A 27,451-nucleotide genomic window follows, 5' to 3' on the forward strand; every position below is an offset into this window, starting at 1 on the left:
TCTGGAAGGATGCACACCTGGAGATGTTCTGGGCATGCCCATCCTGTGTACAAGCAAGATGATGTTGTTTGTTGGCTTGCTTTGTTGTTCTAGATGTATTTAGGACCGAGATCCACAATGCTTTTTCTGTAAAGGGTCAGACAGTAAGTATTTTAGGCACTGGGGACCAGACAGTCTCCGATGCAAGGGCTCAACTTGCCCCGGTAGCCAACAGAGTCCCTAAGTGAGGACGCAGCTGGATTCCAATAAAACTTCGCCTTTTGTGTCATTTTCATCTCTCACAAAGTTTTCCTCTGTCTTTTCTCCCAACCATTTTTAAAAACATAAAAGCCCCTCTCCCATGGGCCCCCCACTGTGGCAGACGGGCAGGTCCTGGCTGCCCTACATGAGTGAGCAGATGCCATTCCTGGGCCGGCAGCTGGTGGCGTGGGCACCGTCTGCAGCCGCCAGCTAAGCCAGAGGGCATGTGTGGGCAGCTGGCTTTGTCCCCACGGCCTGGGAGAGGTGAGAGAACAGATTCCTGTCTGCCGTGGAAGGAGGACGTCCAGCCCAGTCCCCGACCCCACTATGTGCCACCTGGAGCCCGTTCTGAAGATGTCCCCGGTGTTTCTGCTTCTCCTGGGCCTGGCGGAAGCCTGCATCCCTCGTGAGGGTAATGGTCCCTGCGCATTTGGGCTGGGTTCAGACAGGACCCCTGAGGCCTCACAATGACCCCTTGTCCAGGCTTAGACGTCTGGTTTCCTCTACCCTTGGAGGAGATGGCCAGTGGAGTCCCAGATGCGGTCCCAGCCCTGGGAGATGCACACTCCTGTGTCTGCGTGCTGGTTTTCATCAATGGCTTCTTGCCTCTTTGCAGGGGAGATATTACCTCTCCACCTCCCTGTCCTCATCCACCCAGTGGGGTCATAAGGGTCACCAGTTCCAAGGACAGCTAGGTGTCATTGAAGAGGTTCCAATTGTACAGATCCAGGACTTAAGTCCATCCCCGTAGGTAGAGGGTCCAGGGAGACTCCAGACCCCTGCCAGGGACAACACCAGAAAGCAGGCTGGGAAGAGGATGCGGCCAGCATGAAGCTGAGCTTGTTTGCTCACTCCATCCATCAGGAAGGCTGGGGCAGCTCCTGGCCTGTCCCACGGGCTCAGTGCTGGCAATCCAGAGGTGTCCTCCTGGGATTCCCATGCCAGGCCAGTAAACGCACCCTGGCTGGGGATTCAGAGGAGGTCTCTCTGGAAAAGCGACATCGGAGGCAAGACCCCAGGGAGGCACAGGGGCTAGCCAGCTAGAGTTGGGAGTCTGTTTGGGCAGGCAGAGCTGCCTTCGGGAGTCCCTTCAGCCTCTGCGAGCAGCCAGTGACAGGAAGATGGACAGATGGAGGAGGTGGTGGGGGACACTATCGAGGATGAATGGAGAGGAGGACTGGGCCTTGCAGGTGGTATGAGGGATTCTGAATGTCGTCCTCATGGCAAATGGAAGCTGTCTCGCATCTCCAGGAAGGGGTGTGTGTGTGTGTGTGTGTGTGTGTGTGTGTGTGCGTGCGTGTGTGAACGATCAGCTCTGTCCCAGGTGAGGCACGGGCTGGGTGGGGGTCAGAGCAGAACCACGGACACGAGTGAAGACATTGTTTCGGTCACCAAGGAGTAGCGCAGCATGAGCAGGTGACGGACGTGGAGGAGCAGGGGTGAGGAGCAGGCGCTGAGCTCAGGGAAAGAGGACAGGTTCCTGCAGTGTCCCCTCCGGCAGCCGAGGCTGCCCTTGCAGAGAGGGGAGAGCGCTGCGGAACGAGCCGTGTTTCGGCTTTCTCTTGACATCCTTCTAGACTTGGGAGAAGCTGACGTCTTAGGGTTCCCGAATACCTTCCCCCAGCGTCCCCCAGTGTCAGCCCTAAGCCCAGCACCACAGCAAAACCGAGGCCCTCGCACGGGCACAGAACCGAGGCCTAATGACAGACCAACTCAAATTTCACCATGTTTCCCTAACGGAGACCCCTCTCCAGGAGGATCCAGCGAGTCCTCCTAGCGTTTCCTCACACTCGCCCTGCTGCTCACAACTGACCGGTCCTCAGCACTAGCGCTTGAGCCCCCGTCTTCCCTTGTCTTCCGTGACCTCAGGACATTTGAAGAGCTCTCTGGTCAATTGATCTGGGAATGTCTCTCAACTCAGGTTTGTGGCAAGCTCTCCCTTGATGGGAGTGAGGTTATGTGTTTGGGACAGGAATACCACAGATGTGGGTCTGCCCTCCGTAAGTGAATGACCTCAGGGTCACCTAACACTGATAGGTCTGACTGCCCGCCATGTTGGCCTCGGCATCTTGGTGGAGGGGGTACCTGCCAGGCTGCTCCACGTACCCTTTCTCCCTTGGTCATAAATACATATACTGGGGGTATCCTTGGAGAATCCGTAAACATCTGCTCCTTCTCACGTTCGCCCCTAGCTTCAGCATCCTCTGCGCATCTCGCCTGCAGCTAGGATGACTCTAGTGTCTCTCGGCGGCCATTGTCTTAGTCCCCTCCTTCCTTCCACATGTACTTATTGGAATGTCTCTGAAAGGAAGAGCTGCCCTTCTCCCTTGTTTACTCATCCACGTGTTTGTATCAGTGTGAATTTGTGGATATCTACTTTATCAATAGATTCTTTTTATGGGTAGCAGGGTGAGTCTGAAGTGCCTGCAGATGACCAAGACCTTCATAGACCGAAAGTTCCATGAGAACAGGGCTTGGAATGTTTCATTTTCTCCTGCACCCACAGTTTTCTGCCCAATCAGATTCACAAAGGCCTACAGAGCAGGGGCAGAGTCCAGTTTTTCTGTGTCTCTAGCGTGAAGTGTGGGCCAGTGTCTGGAGTATAAGCCAAGTGAATGTTGGTTGGATGGATGGATAGATAGATAGATGGATGGTTGGATGCATATTTGGATGGAGGATTGGTGGATGACGAATAGGTGAACAATGGATGGGTAGAAGGATAAACGATAGGTGGATGGATAGATGGGTGGGTGAGGGATGGTGGATGGAGGGATGGATGGGCAGGTAGATGCATGGATGGATAGACAGATGGACCTGGGTGGCTTTATTGATACAAAGAGTGGATGGATTGTCTTTCTCCAGGGACACATCTGCTCTGATCTTCTTGGTTATTGTAGCGATCTGAGCCTAATGCTTAATTCTCTCCTTGCTCCCTGCTCCCCCATCCTGTTGGAATACAAATGGCTGACGCGTTCACCCCCAGTTGCAATTGAAGAAAAAAGTAAGAACTGTGGATACCCACTACTTTATATTCCCATAGCTAGCGCCTTTCAGATTCCCTTGGATCTGGAGATGTCCCTGGGAATTCTGGGGAAGGTGGACTTGGAACTAGTGCACAGAGTTTGACTTCGGGTCAGGGAAGAAGCAGGTGAAGCAAGCTGCGGCCATCCTTGTTTTATATCCACCTCCATCACTGAGAGCTGCAAAGAGTTGCTCAGCAAGAGTGGAGAGCACCCCTCAGGAAGAAAGATGGTGGGCGGCATGTTCAGGACAGGGACCCCCTTCACATACCCACTCTAGCTGGGTCATGGTCTGGGGGCATCTGAACACTTAAAAATTAATGAGAACCCCAAAGCACTTATTTTCCAAGTATGGGTGATCTTTATTGATATTTACCTTATTATAAACTAAACATTCCCAATTAAAAATATTTATTTGCAAATGGCCAATAAAAACATGCAAAGATGTTCAACATCATTAGTCACCAGGAAAATGCAAGTAAGACCACAGGCAAGTTCCCTAGCACACTCCCTGGGAGGGTTCATCACAAAAGAGAGATGTAACAAGTGCCGGTCGAGATGCAGAGGAACTGAAACCCTCCTTCACTGCTGCCCAAGGCGCAGCGGATGCGGGGAAAAGTCCCACAGATCCTGAAAATGCCGAACAGACAGTCACACCGCAATTCTGCTCCTAAGAACGCGCCCCAGAGAAACCGAAACAGAAGTCCCCATAGTCACTTGAACACAGGTGTTCACAGAAGCTCTATTTATAATAGTCAAAATGTGGAGATAAGCCTAAGTGGCCCTTGATCAATGAGCGGCAGACACAACGTGGTCTGTGCCTACAGTGGAATATTATTCAGCCATGAAAGCAAAGTACTGACAGACGCTGTGGCATAAATGGACCTTCAGAGTCTCCTCAGAAGTGCCTGTCCCCTTCAGTTGTATGAATCCACTGATGTGTGATACCCAGAGAGCAGACCCACGAAGACAGAATGTAGGTTAGTGGTTGCCAGGGGTTGGGGGTAGAATTGTGGAGTGATGGTTATGGGGTATGGTCTAGTTTTGGGGTGATGAAATGCTCCAAAATTGACGTGATGAATGCACAAGTCTATTCTAAAAAACACAGAAATGGGGGGATCACACCTCAATACAGCTGTTGCCGACATGCTTATTTCATTAAAAATAAGGATTAAAAACACACAACACATTATCATACAATATTTTAATGAAACGACTATTTTTTCCTAAGACAAGACAATCTGGTGGGAGGACAGGGATCGTTCCACAGTGGGCAAACTCCGTTAAGGCCTGGCCGACAGACGGGAGCTGAGGTCTGACCTCTGCTTCTGTGCTCCATCCACTGTGACGTTCTGTTTTGGCTGAAGTAGATGAAAACCCAGTGTCCCAGACAGGGAGTGGAAAAGGGAGGATCGTGACCTTCCGGACCACTCGGGACTCTCCAGAGAGACTGGGCCAAAAGGACAGACCGGTGATACGGGGAGGGGAGGGGAACCTTTAGGGTAAGGGCTCTCTCAGCTCTGGAGAGGTTCCACAGCAGGCCACCAGCAAGCTGGAGAGCCAGGGAAGTTGTCTGTGTGTCTCTGTCCAAGTCCCAAACCCCCAGAACCAGGAACGCTGAGGGAGAAACTCACTTTGAGGCCAAAGATCCAGGAGTCCAGGGGGCCTGGTCGAAGACCTGGAGTCCCAGCGGTCAGAAACCCCGGAGTTTACCTACAAGGGCAGGAGAAGATGGGCATCCGGACTCTGGAGCAGGGCAGGGGCTGGGCCTCCTCTACCTCTTTGTTCCCTAGAATGGTGCCCACCCACGCTGAGCGGGAACCTCCCTGCTCAGTCCACCACTCACACCAATCTCCTCCAGAAACACCCTGACCCATGCACCGAGGCAGAGGACAGGCACAGGCTTCCCGCCAGGAGAGGAACTGGAGACCAATGTTGCAATGACCAGGAGGCAGCATGCGGGCCCCTTGGGCATCCCTCCGCCCAGCCAGTAAGGCACGCCAGATCAGCCATCAACCCTGGAAGGGCCTCAGGGCCCCCATGGTCCCCGGATGAGACTCGTTTTGTTTTTAGATTCTGTTCTACTTAATAATACATGACAGTAGAATGCACTTTGACATATTATGCATAAACGGAGTATAACTTCTCAACCATGTGGTTGTACATGATGTAGAGTCACACAGGTCACGTAATCACACATGCACACAGGGTCATGATGTTCCATTCATTCTATCATTCCTATCCCCATGCCCCCTTCCCTCCCTTCGCTCCCCTTTGTCTAATCCAAAGTACCTCTATTCTTCTCGCCCTCCTTAGTGTGAATTAGCATCCACATATCAGAGAAAACAATCAGCCTTTGGTTCTTTGGGATGGAATTATTTCACTTAGCATAATATTCTCCAGTTCCATCCATTTACTGGCAAAGGCCGTAATTTCATTCTTCTTTAAGGCTGAGTAATATTCCATTGAGTATATATCCCACATTTTCTTTATTCATTCATCTGTTGAATGGCACCTAGGTTGGTTCCATAGGTTAGCTATTGTGAATTGAGCTGCTATGAACATTAATGTGGCTGCATCACTGTAGTATGTTGATTTTAAGTCCTTTGGGTATAAACCTAGGAGTGGAATGACTGAGTCAAATGGTAGTTCCATTCCAAGTTTTCTGAAGAATCCCCTGTATGAAACTTTGAGAAGAGTCTTTCTCTCCCACCCTTGCAAGCCTGCAGGTTCCCAGAGGCCAGGGACTCATGCATCTATCTATTCCTGTAGCCTAGGAAAGTTCCTAAACTGAAAGGGCTGTGCAATTGGAGAGCGTTGCACGAATATAAATTAATGCTATTATCCCAGACTGAGAGAAGAGGAAGGGAAGAGGAAGGGAGCCAAGGTTCACCAGGCACCCAGCGTGTCCTGAGAATTTAAAATGTGCCATGCAACTTAGTTTTCAAAGTAGTGCATGTCCCCTGAGGAGCCTGAGGCTGCCACAGCTCCAGACACTCACGCCAGACCATCCACCATCAGTCACCTGCGAAGATTTCAAAATATTCAGTCCCCATACCAGCCCTGTCAATCAAATGCCCTGGATGACAGTCTGGATCCCTTACACTGAAAAGCTCACCTGTGCTCCTGCCTCTAGGTTTGGAAAAACCTAAATAAATGCACACATCACAGAAGCCACACTTCCGTTCTGTTTCAAAGTATCGTGCTATTTTATGTTAAATTACTATTATAATAATATTTAGATTAGTTATATAAAGTGCCACTTTTCATTAACATTTAATAATATTTGAATTAATAATTAAATATTTCATTTAAGACATTAATGCTATTTTAATCTAAAATATTTTACTTTCACTTAATATATAAGATTTCCAAGGGGCTGGGGCTGGGGCTCAGTGGTAGCATGTTTGCCTGACATGTGTGAGCCCTGGGTTCAATCCTCGACACCACGTAGAAATAAATTAATTAAGTAAAAGATCCATTGACAACTAAAAAACTATATTAAAAAAAAGATTTCCAGAGGGCTGGGATGTATAGCTCAGTGGTAAAGCACTTGCCTAGCACGTGTGTGGTACTAGGTTTGATCCTCAGCACCACATAAAAATAAATGAATAAAATCAAGGTATTGTGTTCATATACAACTAAAAAATTTTTTAAAAATAAGATTTCCAGGGTTCGGAATTCAAAAAGTTCTCCAGGTTGTACTGTAAAAATTTCCTTCCCTCCCTATTTTCCCTGTTCCCCTCCCTGAAGGAATGTGCTATTCTTTTTTTTTCCCCCTTGGTACCAGGGGATGGACCCAGGGGCACTTAATCACTGAGCCACATCCCCAGCCTTTTGCTTTTACTTTTTAATTTTGAGACTGGATCTGACTAAGTTGCTGAGGCTGGCTTTGAACCTGCAATTCTCCTGCGTCCGCCTCCTGAGCTGCTGGGATTACAGGTGTGTGCCACGGCACCCGGCTAATCCCAGTTTTAAGATCCTTCCAGAGACAGTTGGTGCAAGCAGCAGTGAACGTGTTTATACATTCAAAGCCTTCTCACTCATGTAAAGACGGTGTGCTGCACACGCTGTTCTGCGTGTGCCCTGCTTTCTCCACGTAGCAATGCATCCCGAACACTGCCCCTGTTGGTCCATGAAAAGCCATCAGTCTTATGCACTTAGTTTTGGCTGTGTGGTATTTCTTGAGTGATGTCCATTATTTTATCTAAGAAGCCACTCACTGATGGGCAACCAGGTTGCTTCCAATACTTCCCTCTTTTAATCAATGCTTCAAACAAAAAATCATCTTATATGAAAACAGACATATGGGAGACACACAAATCTATAACTATATATCCATATACATCCATAGAATTATGTAAATGTGTTCATTTGTCCCTCAGTTTCCATAGGGTGTTGGTTCCAGGACCCGACCCTCCCCGGCAATGACACCAAAATCTGGATGCTCAAGTCCCGTGCATAAACTGGTGTGGGATTTGCATCTAACCTATTCATATCCTCCTGGAAACTCTGAGCCATTGCTAGATTTCTTATGGTACTTAGTACACTATAAACACTAGACGCCTGTTTAGTGTGCTGTTTAGGGAGCAACCAGAAGGGGAAACATTGGCACAGGTTTAATCCATATGCAGTTTTTTCTAGTACCGGGGATTGAACCCAGGGTGCTCGACCACTGAACTACATTCCCAGCACTTCCTACTTTTGATTTTGAGTCACATTTTCTCTAAGTTTCCCAGGCTGACCTTGAACTTGCAATCCTCCTACCCCAGCCTCCTGATTCGCTGGGATCACAGGTGTGCACCACCTTGCCAGCCTGCGTATGCAACTTAATATGTATATTAAATAAACTTTCTATATTTGTACACACACACACACCCACACCCACACACGCACACACACATTTCTATCTGCCATGCTTGAGTCCATGGGTGCAGAGTCTGACTGCTGACTGAGCATGCTTAGGATCAGGTAGATACCTAGGGACACCTATCGTACAGAAGGCTAGTTATCTATTATGCCCGTGGCTGTAGGCGTACACAGAGACATGGGCTGTGAAGCTAATTTCTAACCCTTAAGTTAAGGGCTGTCGGTGTCACCGTGCTGATCTCTAGCGCGCTAGTAGTCCCTCATGCAAGGCTTTGCCTGGGTAGTCAAGGCCACAGTGTCCTTGGAGGGGTGGAGGGCGATGTGGAGACCCCTGGGTGAGTTGTGTGAACCTTGACCTCTCTCCTCCCTTCCTTTGTCTTCCATGCTGCCTCTGACTCCTGGCTCTGTCGCCCCTTCAGTCAAACGTAAGTCACTTCTCCCTCCCCACAGTCAGTCCCTTTAGCCCACAGTCAGGGGACCAAGGAAGCAGAACCGCTGGCCTGATGCTCCACCCAGGGCAGATGGAGACCCTGGAGGGTCTAGTGGGATGACAGGATGGACCCTCACGTGCCCACTTCCCGTGTGAAGCTGGGCGTGTGCAGACAGCAGGGGAACCCGGGGCTTTCTGCCGGCGTACCGTGATCCGATTCAGTGGGCCGGTGATCTCTGCTCCGACTGTGCAGTGGGCTCTCTGGTGGGTTTTAAACGAGAAGAGCCTGCTGCAGAGTGGACACACAGTCCTGCACTGCAAAAGTCAACCATCCTGGCCTCCAGCTGAGAAGCGGAGATGACCACAGGCTGTCCTGCAGACCCTCCTGCTCCTCTCCCCAAGCTCAGGCGGAGTAGGGCAGGGTTTCACAGGACAGCGGCCCCCTGGGCTTTCTGTCACCTGCGTAAATGTGACTCCAAAGGGACCCAGAACTCTTAGGAAGGGCCACGCCTCCCTGTTCTGGTTCCTTACCCTGTCTCAGGGCTTGTGGGGGGCAATGGGGTGCTGAGGGTTAATTTATCTCACATTCTCTCCAAACCTTGATTGGCAAAACGATCCCACCGGCCCCGCTGGCCCTACTGGCCCCTGGCCCACTGCTCCTCTCCTGCCTGCCTCTGGACGTCTGCAGTGCTGAAAGGTGAGGGTCTCCTTCCCTTCGGTTCTCACAGCCCTGACCCAACAGGGACGGCCTCTGCTGGCCTCCACCCAGCTCTCCTTTCCCCTGGTGTCCACTGCCCAGCTTCTGGTGCGGGAGTTGGAAACCTCTCCTGAAGGAAACCAAGTGCTGTCCCTCTCCCTGAAATGGGGAGCATTTCGGTGGTCCAAGCTCCAGCCTGTGTGCTGTGACCTAAGGGAAAGCCTCCAGGTCTGAGGGCTGGTTGGGTCTGCCCGAGAGCTAACACTGGAGCACGCCGGTCTCCATCTCTGCTTTCTGAGGTCAGGCAGAGACCCGCCACCAGCACTGTCGGGTAACCCTTCCTGACGGCAGTCAGAGCAAGCTCAGTGACCAAGCTTTGCTCCTGGGTTTGCAAGCTGGAGGCAGGAGGTCACCTTAGGAAGTCAGACGAGGATCCTCAGAAAGCCAAGGTGGGCACTGAGCACCTCTGTGTTCAGAGCCCAGTGCTGCCCTTCCTAGCTGGGCAGGCTTGGAGAAGCCACCTCACCTCTCTGGGCCTTCACAGGCTGAACGCCGTCACAGATGTGAAACGTGTTCACCGAACTCAGGAAACCGAGTTCAACAGCTCTGCCTGCTTCTGCCCCCTGTGCATGCACACGTGCACACACACCCCACACCAAAGTACGCACTTACCACGACCATTACCACTTACCTGTGCTTCTAGTGTTTTCTGACGTTACCGTGGGGCAGGAGTGAGGCTTAGTGCTCAGGACATGCCCCTTGCTTGTCACTGCTGCTCCAGGTGGGAGGTGCATTTCCTCTCTGCTGGGTCAGGAAGAGCTCAGAGTTGGGTGATCCTCCCAAGACCACCCGGTTGGTGAAGGTGCAGCTGGGGACCCAACCACTCAGCTGGCACCCCTCCTGCCCTCGGAGGGCGTTGGCCGGAGGGGTCTCAGGGTCAGGAGGACACTTTGGGGGCTGCATGAACACAGCGCTTTCCCCGACAGGCTGGGCCATCACTGGGTCCGAAGCCTCTGCCACCAGCACCTCTGTTTTGTGGAAGAGGAGGTGGAGCTGGGGGGGGGGGGGGTCTGCGTTTGGCATCCTGCTGCAGGGTCACTTCTTGGAGCTCCACTATCCCCACTGGCAGTGTGGGGACACTGCTCTGGTCCCCAAGGGCCCGGGTGGAGCAGGTGGAGCAGACCTGGGCCTCCTCCTAGAGCCAGGCGGGGTGGTCTTTCCTTCCCTTCCTAGTGAGGCCACAGCAGGGCCAGGCCTGCCTTCCAGCCCCTTCCCAGCCCACTGGGCCCCTGCCGTAGGCTGAAGGGGCTGATGATGACCCCCAGAGGGCCAGGTCTAGACCCCAACCGCCCACAGGTCGCCGACTGTACGCTTAGGGTCTCCCCCACTGCCACCGGCCCTCGTCCGGTGCAGACTTTGGAAGATTCTGCTGCTCAGCCCCTTGCAGCCGCCACGTCTGATCTTGCTTTCCGTCTCTCTGATTATGACCTGGTCTCCACCACCCCTTGGCTCAACATTCTGCATGCTGTCTGTGGCTCGGCTGCCGACCCCTGCTCCCGGATGGGCTGTTCTCAGGGATCGTGGGTAAGTACCTGCCACACCCACGACACCCGGGTGGGGTCTTCAGAGCTCCGTGTGTGCCTGACTCACACTCGGGCAACGGAGACCCAGACACGGGTCCAGCAGGCTCACGCTTCAGAAGCTCAGACTCTGGTGGGAACAGACAGGGAGACACGAGCCCCCCAGGGACATTTCGGTCACTGAGGGGCCCCATGTAGGCAGTGGTCCCAGGAGATCATATTGCCAGTGATGCCAGAGCCATCGTGGCACAAGCTACGCTCTGTGACGTTGCCCAGTGAGGAACGACCAGCTTTCAGACCCCACCGTGCTCAAGCGGGAACTTTAGAGGCAAGCAGCCCCTGCTGTGACAGTGGGGACAAGGTCAGTGGCAGTGTGGGGAGACCCCAGGCATACCTGTGGCCACCCCTCCCTGGAGGAGAGCACTGAGTCTTCAGGGCAGGAGCCCCTGAGCAGGGCTGTCTATCCTGTGTGTGCACATGGCCCTCCTCTCTCTCCCTCAGGTCTGATGAGCAGGCTGTCCCCGGATGGTGAGTGTGGGATCCCACCCGCTGGCCCTGGCCTCTCTCCTCCCTCCCATGGTGCTGCACCCTCCCTGGGTCTCAGGGGGTTGAGACGTTACCAGTTGCAGGTTATATGCGTTGGAGTTTGAGTGATGTGGCCTCTTCATTAGCAGAGGCGGCTTTGGCTGGAGTCTGACCTAGTGCTCACCACCCCGTGGCTTTTCCTAAGTTTTAAAAATAGGAACATTTTAAAATGGGAAGCATTGAGGGAACATAAAGCCAGAGCCGGGTGTCTGCTTCATCTCACGTCCACTTCTGCCGACCAGAGGCCACACGGTCACCGGTGTGTGGTGTGGGAGACACGCTCAGTGCTGCACACACAGGATCTTGGCTCTTCAAGTTAAGAGCATCAGTACGCGTCTACCTCTTGCGCGCGCACACCTGAACAATGCGTTCATGCCCAGCAAGGAGGCTGGGCTTGAGTCTGGCTCCTGGTTTCCTTCAGCTTCGTTTCAGTGCATTTCAGGGCCATCGCAAGCAGTGGACGCCTCTCAGACCTCTGCTTTTCTTACTTTGCAAGCTCGTTTCCGTTCAGTCCCTGAAAGAGGCCCGGTGCAGGCCAGGGGTGTGCGCACGCCAGCCTGGACTAGGGCACCGACCCACACCCCGCGCAGCCTGGAGGAGCGCCGTGCCCGTCCCCCGCAGCAGCATCGGTGCCTCCTGATTTCACTTTCCAACACGTTATGTGCCGACCATCTTCAGCCCCCACCGACCGTCCCAAGGGGACTGAGCCCCGGTTTCTCTGAATGTACTCAGTTCTCGTCTTGAAAGGAGACTTTGCCGCGTTTGATTAAGTGGCAAGCGGATCTCACAGGTCGAGAGAAGACAGCCATAAGCTAAGTAAAGAGAGCGGAGCTGAGGGTGAGTGAGCGCCAGGGGTTCAAGACCCGTTGGCACCACTCTGAGGGTCCTCCTGGGAGGGCTCTGCTCTCGCCAGGAGGCACCGGGGAGTTAAAGCCGAGTCTGCGTCCGCCTGAGACGCATCGGCCCTCCGCCGTCACTGGGCACCTTGCATGGGTCCTCCACACACAGAGGCACCTGGGGTCTCGGCCCAGAGCCCTCATCCACCAGCAGGTCAGCAAGATGGAGCCACCTTGGCCCCTGCACAGCCGGGTGGCAGCAGGCACTCCACAGGTGGGTGTGAAGGACCTTGAAACGTCAGAGGACCCGCTTCCCCTCGCCCAGTCCACCCCCAGGCCCCCAGTCCAAAGCGCCCCGTGTCTCCGCTGCCCCTCGGAATGATTCCTCCGTTCTCCCCACCGTGGGGACGCGACGCTGAGCAGGAGGCTCCCTGCAGAGGAGCAGAGGCTCCCACGAGGGGTCTGTGCAGGACTGCGTGGAGGAGCTCTGGTGGGCGTCAGAGCCTCAGGCGTGGCCCACTCCTCAGATGGTGCCCGCGTGCCAGCTCCACCCCTGCTGCCTCCTGCCCACCACCCGCCTGTGCAGCCGCAGACCCTCCTGGCCACCCTGCAGGCCCCCGAGGTGACAGCAGCCTCTGCCCTGAACCCCTGTGGAGGCAGCGGATCTCACCAGCCCCGCTGTGGAGGCAGCGGACTCACCAGCAGCATCCACACGCAGAGCCTGGCATAGAGCCACAGCTCAACCCAGCACAGCCACTGCGAGGCGGGCGGAACCTGCGGGCTGGGACCCGGGAATAGCAGCACTCTTAGTATCCCGCTGAGTCTGCGGAGTCTGCAGAGCCAGCTTGGAGCGGAGCTGGAGGAGGTAGGAGCCGTCCTGGAACTGGAGTTCCACCACCGCCCATGCGGGAGAGAAATCTGAGGCCTGGAAAGAAGCAGAGCCTCAGAGACAAAGGAGCAGCTAACAAAGCATTCACGGAGGCCTGGAAGGAGCCCAGGGGGCTCGGCTCTTCACCCGCAGTCTCAGCCCTGCAGCACCTGGACCTGCCCACTTGGCCTGGTCTCCTGGGACTTCCAGTTTTAGCACTGAAGCCCTCACGTCCTAGGAACCTGTCAATCCCAGGCAAACCGGGATGGCTTCTGGTGCTCACCAGCTGGCAAGCGACAGGATCAGACGCCAACACAGATCCACGTGCTCAAAGACACCCCTGCCGGGCAGGAGGGACTCCCTAAGATGCCCACATGTCCGCAGCACCCAGCAGAATCCTGAGTCCCTTTCAATCCTTCCAAAGCTCCGGACTCCTTCCCACAGGACCATGCCCACACTCTGCCCTCTTTCCTGGACTCTTCTCTCATTCCTCTCCCAAGTTCCTTCGCCCCGCTAACCCCTGCTCATCTTTCAGGTCTCAGACACATCAATCCCTCCAAGATGCTTCCCTTGGCTCCCCCACAAGGTCAGCACCAGCACCCCACAGGCTCCCCAGCCCCAAGGTCGACCCAGAACTACCCTCACCCATTCCCCGCTTTACAACGCCTCCGTCGCCTGTTCCTCGGACGTGGAGACTGCACGCCCGCACCTGTACCCATGGCCCTGGCTGCCCTGTGCCCACACCTTGCTGTGTCGGGTAGGGCAGGGTCTCCATGGCTCCTGGAGGAAGCGAGACTCCAGCAGGGCATGCATCTTCACAGCAGCCTCAGCCCCTGAGCTGCTGGGCCGCGGGCATCTCCAGATCTGCCTGCCGAGGAGTCGCGGTGCTTGTCAGCACGGCCCAGAGCCCAAGGCCTAACGCCTGTTTCTCTCTTTGCTCTGCATCTCTGCTGGAACCTGGCTGCCTTCCTGCCTCAGACAGGACCGAAGAAGAAAGTAAGTACTGGCATAGCTGACGTCCCAAAATCAGATCTCACACCCCCCTGGACCTCGAGGTCCCTTTGAAAAAGCTGGGGAAGCCTGGTGCAGGCCCTGGCATTCGGCGCAGTCCAGGGTCCAGAGGGCAACCACTGTGGCGTGCTGCTCAGCGTCTGGCACCTCTGCAGGGCTGCAGGAAGCGCCCAAGATGCACGGTGGCCATTTCCCATGGCTGATTTCAGGTCGCTCCTAGCTTAGCTGCGCACAGTCTCCTGAACCTCTAACAGCCGTGTATGCAAGCCATCTTGCATGACTGGCTCCCAGGGAAGACGTTTCCCAAACTCCTGCAGGAAAGAGGAGAGGTGGTCTGGGGGACAAAGGAGGCCACGCTGCTGGAGAGCAGAGGGAGTTCCTAGGAAGGGCTCGGTGGGTAGAGGCCTGCACGTGGCCGGCCTTTACCCATCTCTCTCCCTGTCTGTACTGCTCCTCGGGAAAACCTGTCCCCCTTCCACATCCGTGCCCCAGAAAAATGCAGGGCTCAGCAGGACGACACAAGGGTCTCCTGAAGGCAGCGAGCACCTTGTAGCCCCAGGCCACACACTAGCCCGGTTCTCCTGAAACCTCACCACAGCTCCAATCAGATAGAGCATAAAGTGTCCAGCCAAACCAGCTGCTCACCCAGACACTTTTCCAAAGCCTGTGTCCCACCCCAACCGCACAGCCCTTCACAGAAGTCTGCTGACCTCTGCGCTAGAGCAAGGTCTGCAGGCCTTCGTTGCAGGTGAGGTTCTGGGATCCCAGCTCAGGTCTGAGGCTCCACAGATGCCACCACTCGCGGGCCTGGGGCTGGGGCACAGACTCCTCTGTGCATTCTCAGTGTTCTGAGAGTGGTGTGCACTGTTTAAGAGGCACGCTGAGGCACAGTAAGGGTCCAACGGGCTACCCGAGCAAGCGACAAGGCATGAGTTGAGCAGCTGCAAACCAGCGAGGGCAGCTTTTGGAGGACAGACCCCAGGCAAGGCAGAGACCGCCACAGCTGGGTCAAGGGTGGTGTCGCACTTGGTGGGCCCTGCTGCGCGTCCCTAGCCAGGACATCAGGGCTTGGGTCCTTCTGCTTGGTTCTGCCTGACTGAGCCTGGGTTCTGCTTTCCTCAGTGTGAGGCAGGGTGAGAATCCAGGATCTGAAACACTCGGGGCCAGAAGTATTCCACATTTGAAAAAAATTTGCAGATTTTGGAATATCTGTATAAACTTTACCAGCTGAGCATCCCTAACCCCAGACCCCCAAGATCTGAAATGCTCCAAAATCCAAAACTGAGCATCTTGCCGACACTCAGGAAGGCCCAGCCAGCAGCTCCTGGACTCCAGGCGTCCGTGAGGGCGTTCCAGCCGCTGAGGCACTTGCGGGACACAGTCCAGGTGCCCTTGTGTGTGATCGGGCAAGGCCTGACCACGGAGGGCCAGCTGTCTGCCCAGGGGTCCCTCAGGCCTGGCCTCCACCGGTGGTGCTCCCAGGGGATCCTCGGGAAGTTCAAGGCGGCGCTGGAGGTGCTTGGTGCCGCTGGGCGCGGGTCCTCACTCTGCTCTCCTGCCTGCTCTCTTCCATGTGCTCCTGGTGCGCTCCTGCAGTGAAGAGTGAGTGGATGGGTTCCTTCCCTGCGGGTAACCTGGATGTACTTAGGTGCCGGAGAAGGAAGGGGCTGTCTGGGGGGCCCAGCTCAGGGCTCGGGTGTCCCCGGAAGAGGCCCTGCGGGTGGGTCTGGGTTGCCCCTCGGCTGGGAGGCGAGCCCTAAGTGTGTCCTGTTGTGTCCGTTTCCCAAGCCCCCAGAGGTCCCAAACTCCCCTGCGGACCCGGAGTCTGTGGATGTCTAGGGAGGGCTGCAGGGTGAGAATGGGCAGTGCCAGGCCCTTCGTGAGCTTCCCTGCCTGGCCCCCAGCAGGGAATGGGAGAGGAAGGGGCCCGGCTCTGCGGGAGCCTCCCAATCTCTGTGGGACGAACCCCCAAGGGCACTGGGCGTCCAGGGCCTCTCTCCCAGGAGGTCAGGCGGCAGCCTGCCAGGCCCCCCACCCCTCCTGTGGTGGGGCCGGCCAGGAGCCGGCCTCTAACACGGCTTCTCTCTGCTCTGCGCTTCTGCGGTGCCCCGACGGTGACGGCCGGACCCTCCTCCCTCCCAGTTCTGAAGCGTAAGTTTGCAACTCCCTCTGCTTTGTCCACCTTCTCCTCACCTCTTAGCCCAAGGACTGGGAAAACGACTGCTGCGTTCACCTTCAGAAAGGCGGGGCATCTCACGTGAGGGGACCCCGGGTCAGGGTCCGCAGCGGCTGGGGGTGGTCCTGAACCCTGAGCACTGCCTGGGAGTCGGCACTAGGGCAGCACTTGGAGGGTCTCTCTTCCTGGCAGCTTCTTCCCCAGGCAAGCAGCGCTCACCCGCCCGGCAGCAGGCACAGAGGTCAGGCAGCAGACCCGGGCTGCACAGCCCGGTGGGGTCGGGGCACGCTGGTCCACGCCGCCTCGCTCTCATGGCGGCCGCTCTCCTGAAGGCCAGCTCTGACCCTGTACGACACCGTTCCCTGAAAAGTCACTGCTAGGTGGAGGCCACATGCCCCCTCCAAACTTTAGAAATGGTGACGCAGTTCGCAAAGCGTGAGACTCACCCTTCACCCTCCTTAGCGGGTCGGGCGCTGTGGCCCTGGCACACTGGGCGCCACGCACCGCTGTCCGTCCAGCTGCCAAGCCTTCCCTTCCTGCCTCCTGACTCCTGCACCCACCCGCAGCCCCTGCCCACCCTGCCGGGGCCCCCGCCACCCTCCTGCTTCTGTCCCTGTGCAGGTGGCTGCTCTGGGAGCTCACGGAGCCCAGGACGTGTGTCTGTGCTCTGGCCTCTCTCTCCACATGAATGTCCAGGGTCCCCATGCCCTGGGCGCCTACCCGCGAGTTGCAGCTTTTCAGGGCTGAGTGACGTTCCCTCATGGCTGCACCGTGCTTTGCTCATCCACTCACCCCTGGGTGATATCTGTCGCTTCTACCTCTCGGCCCACCTTGAAAGCGGTCTACACCCAGCCTGACGAGCCGTCTGGTCCCAGCCTGGAGCCCACCTCCAAACCCCGCCTTCATGCAGGAGGGGCCTCAGTCAAACCCAGGAGACATGGGGTGAAAAACAACAACCCTGTCCCAAGTGCTGTGTGCATGACCCTCAAGAGGCCATCCTTGTCTTACAAGTGAGAATGCAGGGCACAGAGAGGGACAGTGACCTGCTCAGAGCACACAGTGGGCGGGGTGCTGATGAGAGCCCAGGCAGTCTGGACCTCAGGCTGCTCTCTGGCCGTTGTCTCCCCCCTGCCTCAATGTGCTCCTGACCGTGGCCCAATAACACTTGAAGCACTTCAGATCAGCAGGTCCCTGCCTTTTCTTGCACTGGGAGGGTTATTACTACCTGGCTCTTAAGGAGCATGGAATTCAGCTCAGAGAGGGAACAGCAGAGTGTGGCCTTGCAGGTGTCAGCCCCGCCACACCAGGTGGCTCTGTGGACCAGGAAGCCCAGCTCTGGAGCCCAGCGCTTGGCTCTGGCCTGTGCACTGCAGCCCTGCCCAGGCAGCTCCAGCCCCCTCGGGCCTGGGGGTGAGACAAGATCTGGCCCCTAGTGGGGAGTGCATGGGGAGGGTTTGCCCCCTGGGGGCATCTGGACCCCTGGAGACATTTCTGCGGGAAACCAGGAGAGGGAGGCAGATGGCATCTGGTGTGGAGCCAGGGATGTGGCTGAGCACCCCACACAGAGCCCCCCATGACCAGAGTCCTCCAGCCCAGCATCAGCTAGTGGGGAGGCATAAGCCCCGCTGAGCACTGTGCCCCTTGGAGGGCAGGGCTCACGAGGGGCGTCCTAGGATGGCCGCTGAGGTACATTCTGAGGGGTCCTGGTCTGCAGTGGCCGCTGCTGTCCCGCTCACTTCCCTGGGGCCGCCCCACCTCCAGATGCAGATGCAGGGCCACCGGCCCTGCTGCAGGGCCAGGGGAGCAGACCTAGACAGACCCCAAGGTCCGTGGAAGACTCACGTGCGCCAGGCCCGAGCCGGGGTGCCCATGGTCGCCCCACCCTCCTGTGACCTGGAGGAGGTGTGGCCGTGGAGAGGGCTGGGGTGTCGAGGCAATGGACCCGGGCTGAGGATCTGCTCTGCGGACTGTTTGCTCACTTCTGCCTTCTTACCCAAGTAACGGAGGTGATTCTCCTGTGTCTGGATTCAGGGATACAAAGCAGGGGTCAATCAGCCATGTTGCCCATAAAGCACCAGGCAGCAGATATCTTAGACTTTGGTGGCCCCAGGGCTCCCTGGCGACTATTCAACACTCCACAGACTGGCAATGTGTCAAGGTGGACTGACCGTGTCCAGTGGGACTTTTAAACAAAGAGTCCCAAGTGCCCGTCCATGGACGAAGGGATGTTAGCCACACAGAGAAACGAGGCCTGGTCCCACCATGCCCAAGACGTGACTCACACTCGGGTCGTTCATGGGAAAGGTCCAGATCAGGCAACCCCAGAGACAGGAGGCTGTCCAGCAGTGACCAGAATCCCAGGGTTGCAGACGGATAGGGAACAGGGGCGGCCACCTGGGTATTGAATTTAGAGGTGCCCACTAACTGCAGGGATTCTCTTTGGTGGTGAAGATGTCCTAAGGTTGACGGGTGAAGTTTGCACGATTCTGTGAATGTGCTGAACTGTCGACTTGTGTGGCTGCCAGTCGTGTGAAGTGTGTCCAGGTCAGGTTGTCATAGCAGCGGGTTCAGAAGGCCCAGCAGGCAGCGGGCACAGCTTGCCACCCGAGGCACTGCATACAGCCCTGCAGGGTGCGGCTGCCCCAGGGGGTGGGGGCTCTGCCCTAGTGGCTTGCACGTCCCACCAGGTCTGACTGGGACTTTTCCTCCTCCTTCTGGCCCATCTCTCATGGACCCAACACTGTCCTGTGCCCTTGGACCACACTTGCTTCTGGACGGGACAGAGATCCTGGGTGAGACCTTCCCTGCCACCTTGGGACTGTGGGAAGCTGGCACCGGCCCCTCCTATGAGCCAGGACAAGTTGGGTGGACAAGCCCTGACCTGTCCACGTGCTCAGGCCTCGGCTGAGAGGTAGTCTGATGGGGGAGGCAGACGGTAACAGATCATCAAAGGACAGTATCAGTCAATGTCCCCAGGATGGGACAGAGAAAGATAGAAGGAAAAAGGTCTGGAACCCAGAGGATCCTCAGGGAGGCGTGGGTGGGCAAGCCTGGCGCCCAGTGGTGCGGGGCTTGCACCTGCCGTCTTGGTGACTCCCTTGTCTGTCCTGGTCTTAGGCTTGCTGAGTCTACAGGTGTTGAACGGTGAGTCTGGTGGCTCGTCCGTGTTTGCTCCTGGGCACAGGAGCACAATGCGGGAGCTGCCTGTGCTGCAGCAGCCTTGAGAGACCGCCAGCCGCGACCCTCCTGCGCTCTGCTGGGCAGCTTTCTGATCATCCCACGGCCCTTAGGAACGTTAGCTACTCTGTGCTGAGCCTCAGTCCAGGTGCTGGGGCAGAGAGGCAGCAGAACAGACAATCCGCAGCCAGAAGGAACTAGAGGGGCTCCGAGCGCCGGGATCTGTCCTGTGGAGGGCAGAGTACGGAGGGGCGTGCAGCAGGGAGAGGGGCGCAGGCTTCCCGAGGGCGCAGGGAGGGGACTCCTAGCAAAGACCTAGGAAGTGAGAGCAGGACCTCTGCGGAGCGGCCTCCCAGGGGGAAACCCCGTGCTGAAGGCGGGAGAGTGCCTAGGCGGGGCAGCAAGGAGCCCGACCACCTTCCCTGGGGCCAGGGTGTTGTTCATAGGCGATTTCTCTTGTCTTCCCTTTTTCCTCCTCCTCCTCTTCTTCCTTCTTAGAAGAAACCAGTGACTGTAAGGAAGAAGGTGAGTGACAGCCGGCCCTTGGGGAGGTGTTGAGCTTCTTCCCCGGGGTTGGCTCCTTCCCAGGGGTGAGCTCCTCCCCTGGCGGTTGGCTTCTCCCCTGGGGGTGAGCTTCTTCACCCGGGTTGGCTCCTTCCCAGGGGTGAGCTCCTCCCTTGGGGTTGGCTCCTCCCCTGGGGGTCAGCTGCTTCACCCGGGTTGGCTCCTTCCCAGGGGTGAGCTCCTCCCCTGGGGGTGAGCTTCTTCACCCGGGTTGGCTCCTTCCCAGGGGTGAGCTCCTTCCCTGGCGGTTGGCTTCTCCCCTGGGGGTGAGCTTCTTCAGCCGGGTTGGCTCCTTCCCAGGGGTGAGCTCCTTCCCTGGGGGTTGGCTCCTCCCCTGGGGGTGAGCTTCACCCGGGTTGGCTCCTTCCCAGGGGTGAGCTCCTTCCCTGGCGGTTGGCTCCTCCCCGGGAATGAGCTCCTCCCGGTCGGTGAGCCCCTGGGTAAGCACCTTTCTCTGGGCATAATAAAGCCCCGAAAAGAGGGAGTCCGGGCAGCTGAGGGCAGGACACCAGTGCTTGGGTGGCTCCTGACCTGAGCCACCTTCCTCAAACTACCCTGCCCTCCCGCCCCCATCGCTGTGGGGCGGAGAGCCACACACCCAGGCAGGGGTAAGAGCACTCCCTCACCCCCGTTGCTTCTCCTGCTGACTGTCGAGTCCACTCTGTCCTGCTGGGCATGATCAGGTAAGTACTGAGAAATAGGATTACGTGGCTGAAAACCGAGAGGGAAAGTCAGAGGGCAGCAAGAACATGCCAGGTGACCCACATGACGGAGAAGAGTGTGTTAAAACAGCTAGGGTCACTAAATCCACAGAAATTCCTGAATAATAACTCAGGGTTATGGTTCACAAAAGCTATGGAATTCTGCAGACATGCAACTGAAACCATGGATTCAGACTCCCACCGCTGGGCTTCGTGGCAGCACCAGGACCATTAGTGAACAGAAGCAGGACGAAGAGGCCAGCAGTCCCCAAGAGCCAACGGCTGACCTTGCCTGTCCATGCAAAGAACCATCAAGGGACAGATTTCAAAGACTCAGAACCACGGAGGCTGGAGGGGGGACAAATATAAAGAAAGTCCCTTCCTGGAAGCTTCGCAGGACCATGCAACCTCTGAAGGTTAACACCTTCCACGGGACCTTCCAGAAAATTAAAATCAGCACTTCCCACTCATTGTGAGGACAAAACCACCTCGATAAAAGATCTGAGAAACAGAGTGACAGAGAGGAGAATTGCATTTCAATCTTTCCCACAAACAGGGATGAAAATTCTGGACTAGTATTAACAAATCCAACTGGGGAAAATATTTTTAGAAATCATGACCACATTGAATTTATTCCAACAAAGTAAAGATGGCTTAATATATGAAAATTCATAAATGCAACTTTCATCTTATTAACACAAAAAGGAAAATCAGATTATCAGCTCGATAGATACAGGAAAAAAAGATGACAAAATTAAAAAAAAAAAAAATCTCGGCAAACCAGGAGGGGAACATCTTAATGTGTTAAGGAATCACCAAGAGTGTGCAGGAGAGTAATGTGGCAGCCTGGAACGTTCCCTCCTGAGACCCTAAGAGACATGTATCCTTGCCGCCATCGCCAGCACTTCCCAGGGCTGGGTGTTCTCCTCTGGGGTGTGCATCCCATCCAGCTGTCCAGGCAAGAGAGGGGAGACAGAGGCACCAGGGGCCCATAGAAAGCTGTCTCTCCCTCTCCCCTTCTCCCCCCCCAGTACTGAGGATTGAACCAGGACCTTGGCATGCGAGGCAAGGGCTCTACCACCGAGTCACATCCCCAACCCTCTTTATTTTTAGGGCCTCGCTAAGTTGCTGAGACTGATCTCCAATATGGGATCCTCCTACCTCAGTCTCCTGAGTAGCTGGGATTACAGGCATGAACCACTAGGCTTAGCTGAAAACTCAGTTTTTAAATTTTTATTTTTTTTTTTTTAGCTGTACATGGACCCAATACCTTTTATTTTTATGGGTGCTGAGGATCGAACCCAGTGCCTCACATGTGCCAGGCAAGTGCGCTACCACTGAGCTACAACCCTAGTCCTGAAAACTCATTGTTTAACATGAACCCAGAATATGCCTTTGACCAGGAGGGCGAACCTTGGATAGGCTGTCGCTTGTGAAATATGATTAAAAACAAAATATCCTCCCAACCCAGGACATCCCTCCACAAAGGCAGAAGAGAATGAGCAGTTTTATTACTGAAAAAGCACTGAACCAGAATGCACGGAGCTAGGCGACTGGGGAGGGAGGGACCCCTGTGGACAAGCAGACACCACCCATGCACACCTGCCCGAGATGAAGGTCCTCAAGCTAGGGCACTAGCCGAGGCAGGCCGGAGCCGGTGGTCAGCAAGCGGGAGCCGGGAATGCTGCTGTCCTCGTGTGCATGTCCCAGAGCCGCCCGAGTCCTGAAGAAAAACGCCCAGGGCTGGGGAGCTGGCAGGAGGTGTGCTGACTTTTAATAAGACCTGCTCCCATTTCCAGGGACAGAGACCTGGTTTTCTAAAGTGAGGCTCTCAGACAAGGGGTGGGGGCATCTCTTCCTGAATTCGAGTTCTCAACAGGCAGAGTATCTATTTTGTGTGTTTGAGTTGCATGGACCTGTCCAGGCAGGCACGCTCCCCCGTACCATGTGGGTTTTCCTGAATGGAACTCTTGGAAAACACGGAGGAGGGAGAGAATGCTGGGCAGGAGGAACCACCGCCCTGCAGTCCCTGGCGGCAGGGCCAGAGTCAGGAGGAGCTGGCACCTGTGTGGGCGGGGGCTGGAGGGGGCCAGCAGGTGTGGGCCTGGGAGGGGCAGGGGTCTGAGGAGACCTGGGGATGGATGGGCCAGGCTCAGCCACGTCTGGACGTCTGGACGTGAGGGGAGCCGGGTGGGGAGCTGACCACTGTGTGGGGTGGTGGGCGGTGGAATGGCCGCCAGCATGGGCCAGGGGTCTAACTCCAGAGGCTGTGGGGACGCGGGCCTGGAGCCCTCATGGGGAGACTTTCTGAACAGCAGGAGTCCCCCTTGTCCCCTCAGTCAAGCCCGCCCTGGCCACCGTCCTTCCCAAGAAGCTCACCCCGAAGAAGAACAACTGGAACTTCTTCAGATGTGCCTACATGATGATGACCTTCCTCTTCGTGTCCTACAACAAAGGAGACTGGGTGAGCAGCGGGCCTCTGGACCCCGAGGGAGGCGGACCAGGGCTGGGAGGCCGGCGGCGCAGTGGGGACGGGGAGAGGAGACCCGCCTGTCCCGTCCAACTGCTGCTTTCCTTCACCTGCTCCGCGGGCCTCGTCACCGTCACCGCAGTGCTACTGCCACTACTGCAACCCAGACCTGGACGCCAGGTATGCTGTGGCCGGGAGGCCGGAGGGCCCGTCCCGGCTGCCCTGTGTTTGCCTGGGCGGGTCTGGAAGTTCCATTCACAGGAAGAGAATCACGCGGGAGTCCCGCGTGCATCGCCCTCATCCCCAGCCAGCGCCAACCTGGCTGACAAAGTACGTTAGGAACGACTGGGACGTGCAGGACTGGAGGGGTTCATTTGCGTGCGCACCCGACACATTTTGTCTTGGGGTTTCAGAAATTATGGCAAGAAACACAGAACTTAAAATTCACACTAGTGACATTCAGTTCACTTACAAGGCTGTGCCTCCATCACCACTACCCTCAGAAACTTTCACCACCCAACAAGGAAACTCTTCCATTAAGGAGTTCCTCCACATGACCCCTGGCAGCCAGGACTCTACTGTCTGTCTCTGCTGGTCTGCACATTCTGGAACTTTCATGTAAGTGGAATCACACTCGGTGATGTGTCTGGCTTTATTCACTTGACATGCTATTTTTAAAGTTTAACTGTGTCGTGGTATGTGTTGGCATGCCATTCTTTTGAATGACTGAATAATATTCCATTACATGGATATACCACATTCTTTTATTTACTTATCAGTTGAAAGACATTGGGTTACTTCCACTTTTTGACTATTGAAGATAGTGCTTTTATGAACATTTGTGGACAAATTTTTGTTTGAACCTGTCAGACTCCTGGATACATACCTAGGAGTGGAGTTGCTAGATCACATGAAATTCTGTGTTTAACTTTTTCAGGAGCCCGCTCAATGAATTTTTATTGATCAGCTACTCTTTAAAATTATTTTTTTTTAGTTACAGATGGACACAATACCTTTATTTTATTTATTTATCTTTATGTGGTATTGAGGATCCAACTCAGTGCCTCACACGTACGAGGCAAGCTCTACCACTGAGCTACATCCCCAGCCCTGATCGGCTACTCTTGACAGATCCTGCATACAGTGGTGAACAGGGTGAAGATTCTTATGTTCACAAGAAGACAAATCAGACATGTTGGTCCCTCTGACAGGGATGGGGTTCCTCCCTTTGCCTGCCTGGAGTGTCTCTCCTTAGCCTCAAGGTTCACTGAAGCATCTGCAGGTTAGGCTCAGGGGTGGACACCACTGCAGGGCAGCTGAGGGAAATGCAGGGATGATGTTCCCTGCTCTTCACAGCACTAGCCACACCCTGTTTTTGTTTTGTATGATAGTATATGACCTTTAGGCCAGAGGTGGCAAACTTTCTTTGTGAAGGGCTAGACAGTCAAGTTCTTGGCTTGACAGGCCATATTGTCTGTGTTGCAATTAGTCAGTACTACTGTTGTAGCCAGAGCAACCACAGGCATGAAGAGCCGGGCCTGGCTGTATCCATCCACTGCTGAATGCATAAACAAAATACGGTATATTTGTACAATGGAATACTATTTAGCCGTAAAAAGAAATGAATCTCTGATACATGCTACAACATGGTCAAACCTTGAAAATGTTATTCTAAGTGAAATTAGCCTGACACAAAAAACCACAGTATACGATTCTGTTTATATGAAATGTCTAGAATTGGCCTGGGGAGATAACTCAGTTGGTAAGAGTGCTTGCCTTGCAAGCACAAGGCCCTGGGTTCAATCCCTAGCACCAAAAAAAAAAAAAAAAAAAAAAAAAAACTAGAATTGACAAAACCCGAGGCAGAAAGCCAATTGCTAGTTACCAGGGGATGGGGTAGTAAGGGTTTTTTTGTTTCTGTTTTGTTTTGCGGGGCTGGGGGTTGATGAAAATGTCCTGGTGTTAGTGGTGATGACTGCATAGCATGGTTAGTGAATTAAAAGACTGGACTGCATACTTTGGTTAGGATGGTGAGTTTTACATCAGTCGAATTTTGCCTCGATTATTAAAAGAAGGAACTCTATTAAGAGGGGCGCAGGCTGGAGTCAGCCCTCCAGAGCACAGTCTGAGAACCCCTTCTCGAGCCGAGGCCCTCTGGGAGCAGAAGCCACCTGCCCCGCCGTGGACCCCCGCGCTGCGCAGTAACCCGCACCCGGAGCGCCCTCTAGTGACAGGGCAGGAGGACGCAATCCGCTCCCGAGTGCAGGGGGCACCGGGCTGTGACGGTAACTGCAGGGGGCCCCCTCCCCGGGGAGACGTTCGTCCGAGTGATGGCGAGGAGCCAGCCTCATGAGATCTGAGGAGGAGGACAAAGCGGACAGAACCCAGCGGCGGGAGAGGGGCCCAGGACGAAGGTGGCAGGACTGAGCTCGGGAGGGTCGTACAGAGCCCCGTGGGCCCCGCCGGGTGGCCTGGCGGTGCATGAAGGCGCCAGTAACTGCACAAACCCGTTGCCCTCTCCTTTCTTCCCTTCCTCAGAAACGACCCTTGCTGTGCTTTCTAGTGAGTCTACTCTGCCCAGCTCAACGTGCACAGGGCCTCCATCTCCCAGAGAAGCTCCGTCCCCCGGACGGCCAACGTGGAGGGTGATGAGCAGCTTCTGTCTGCCTCTTAGAAGGCCGTGCTAGAGGATGGGCCCGAGCAGCTGAGTGAACCCCTGCGGGGGTCTCCAACTGTTCTCACCTCCCACCGTTTCCATATTAAATGTTCACTGTTGAACGGCTAAGTGCTTGGTTCTTCCACCCGCCCAACACGGGGAATTAACCTAGGCGACAGCGGTAAATCCACTGTCATTTAATTCTGGCATCAATCCTACCAGAAGGTTCTACTGTGCTTCCGCTTTACAGGTGGACGGACCTCCTTCAGAGGGATCAACACCTGGCTCAAGGTCACACAGCTGCACACCTGGGACTGACCTGGGCTTGCCTTGTTCAGTGTCCCTATTCTTTTGTATAAAGATTTGGGAGCTACTCCAGGAGCAAACTGTGCCCCACTGTCCAGCTGCATATTTTTTGCCTACACTTGGGGAGGTCCAGTGTCCTGGTTGAGCTGGGGCTCTGGACATGCTTTTCTTGGGCTCAAATCCCAGTTCCACTTCTTACTGGATACAGCAGTATCCAGTAAGATACTATTACTATTAAGGAAGCTATTCTCTCTCTTTCTCTGGTACTGGGGATTGAACCGAGTGGCACTTAAACACTGAGCCACATCCCCAGCCAGCAACCCCCCCGCAGCCCCTTTTTATATTTTTTTAAAATTTAGAGACCAGATCTCGCTGAGTTAGTTGCTTAGGGCCTCACTAAGTTGCTGAGGCTGGCTTTGAACCCGCTGGCTTTGAACTCCTGATCCTACTGCCTCATCCTTCCAAGCCCCTGGGATTACAGGCATGTCCTACCATGCCTGTCGGAAGTTATTATCTTTAAAAAAAATTTTTTTTAGTTGTTGATGGACTTCATTTTTTTTAAAAAAAATTATTCATACGCAGTGCTGAGGATCCAACCCAATGCCTCGCACATGCTAGGCAAGTGCTCTACCACTGAGCTACAACCTTAGCCATAGTTATTATCTCTTAATCCCTTATTTTATCATCTGCAAAATGGGGATGTTAACAGCACAGAAGTCCTCCTGTCATGACAAAAACAACGTCTGGTTAGTTCATCAAAAAATTGGTCCAAATGGGTGACTTAAAAATACTTTAACCGTTGTTTTAAAACATGTGTAACTGTACACGCATCTGTCAATCTTTGAGGTGATGTTTCGTGTGTGTCTATGGACTCAGCGTCCAGGTTATCCCTTTAAAGGGAGCAGGGGAGACTGGGGTTGTGGCTCAGTGGTAGAGCGATGGCCTAGTACGTATGAGGCACTGGGTTCCATCCTTAGTGCCACGTAAACATAAATAAAAAAATAGAGATATTATGTCCATCTACAACTAAAAAAAGTGTGTGTATATATATATATATATGTGGAAATACGGACACGTGCACTTTGTGCACAGAAACTTCTATACTAAAGGGGAGAAAACGAGACTGGGGATGCAGCTCAGCTGGTAGAGTGCTTGCCTATTATGCACACGGCCCTGGGTTCTATCCCCAGCACCACACGAAAAATGGAGAAAACGTTCACTCTTACAGCTATCTCGCCAATCTGAATGTAACACAGGTTGCTAGA

The 27,451-nt window shown here is 54.9% G+C and overlaps 1 protein-coding gene across 1 annotated transcript; it reads left to right on the plus strand.

Annotated features, from left to right (window-relative positions):
• Window positions 1-567: 567 nt before the first annotated feature.
• EDDM13 (epididymal protein 13) lies at window positions 568-25,917 on the plus strand (the record flags this gene model as incomplete). Its single annotated transcript, XM_079118740.1, has 6 exons — window positions 568-652; window positions 19,430-19,456; window positions 19,988-20,014; window positions 23,094-23,218; window positions 23,367-23,404; window positions 25,763-25,917. 6 exons carry the CDS (start codon window positions 568-570, stop codon window positions 25,785-25,787), a joined length of 327 nt encoding a protein of 108 aa, XP_078974866.1. The 3' UTR covers window positions 25,788-25,917.
• Between the last annotated feature and the right edge of the window lie 1,534 nt (window positions 25,918-27,451).

Source organism: Sciurus vulgaris, assembly GCF_902686455.1.
Source record: "Sciurus vulgaris genome assembly, chromosome: 17".
Classification (NCBI taxonomy): domain Eukaryota; kingdom Metazoa; phylum Chordata; class Mammalia; order Rodentia; family Sciuridae; genus Sciurus; species Sciurus vulgaris.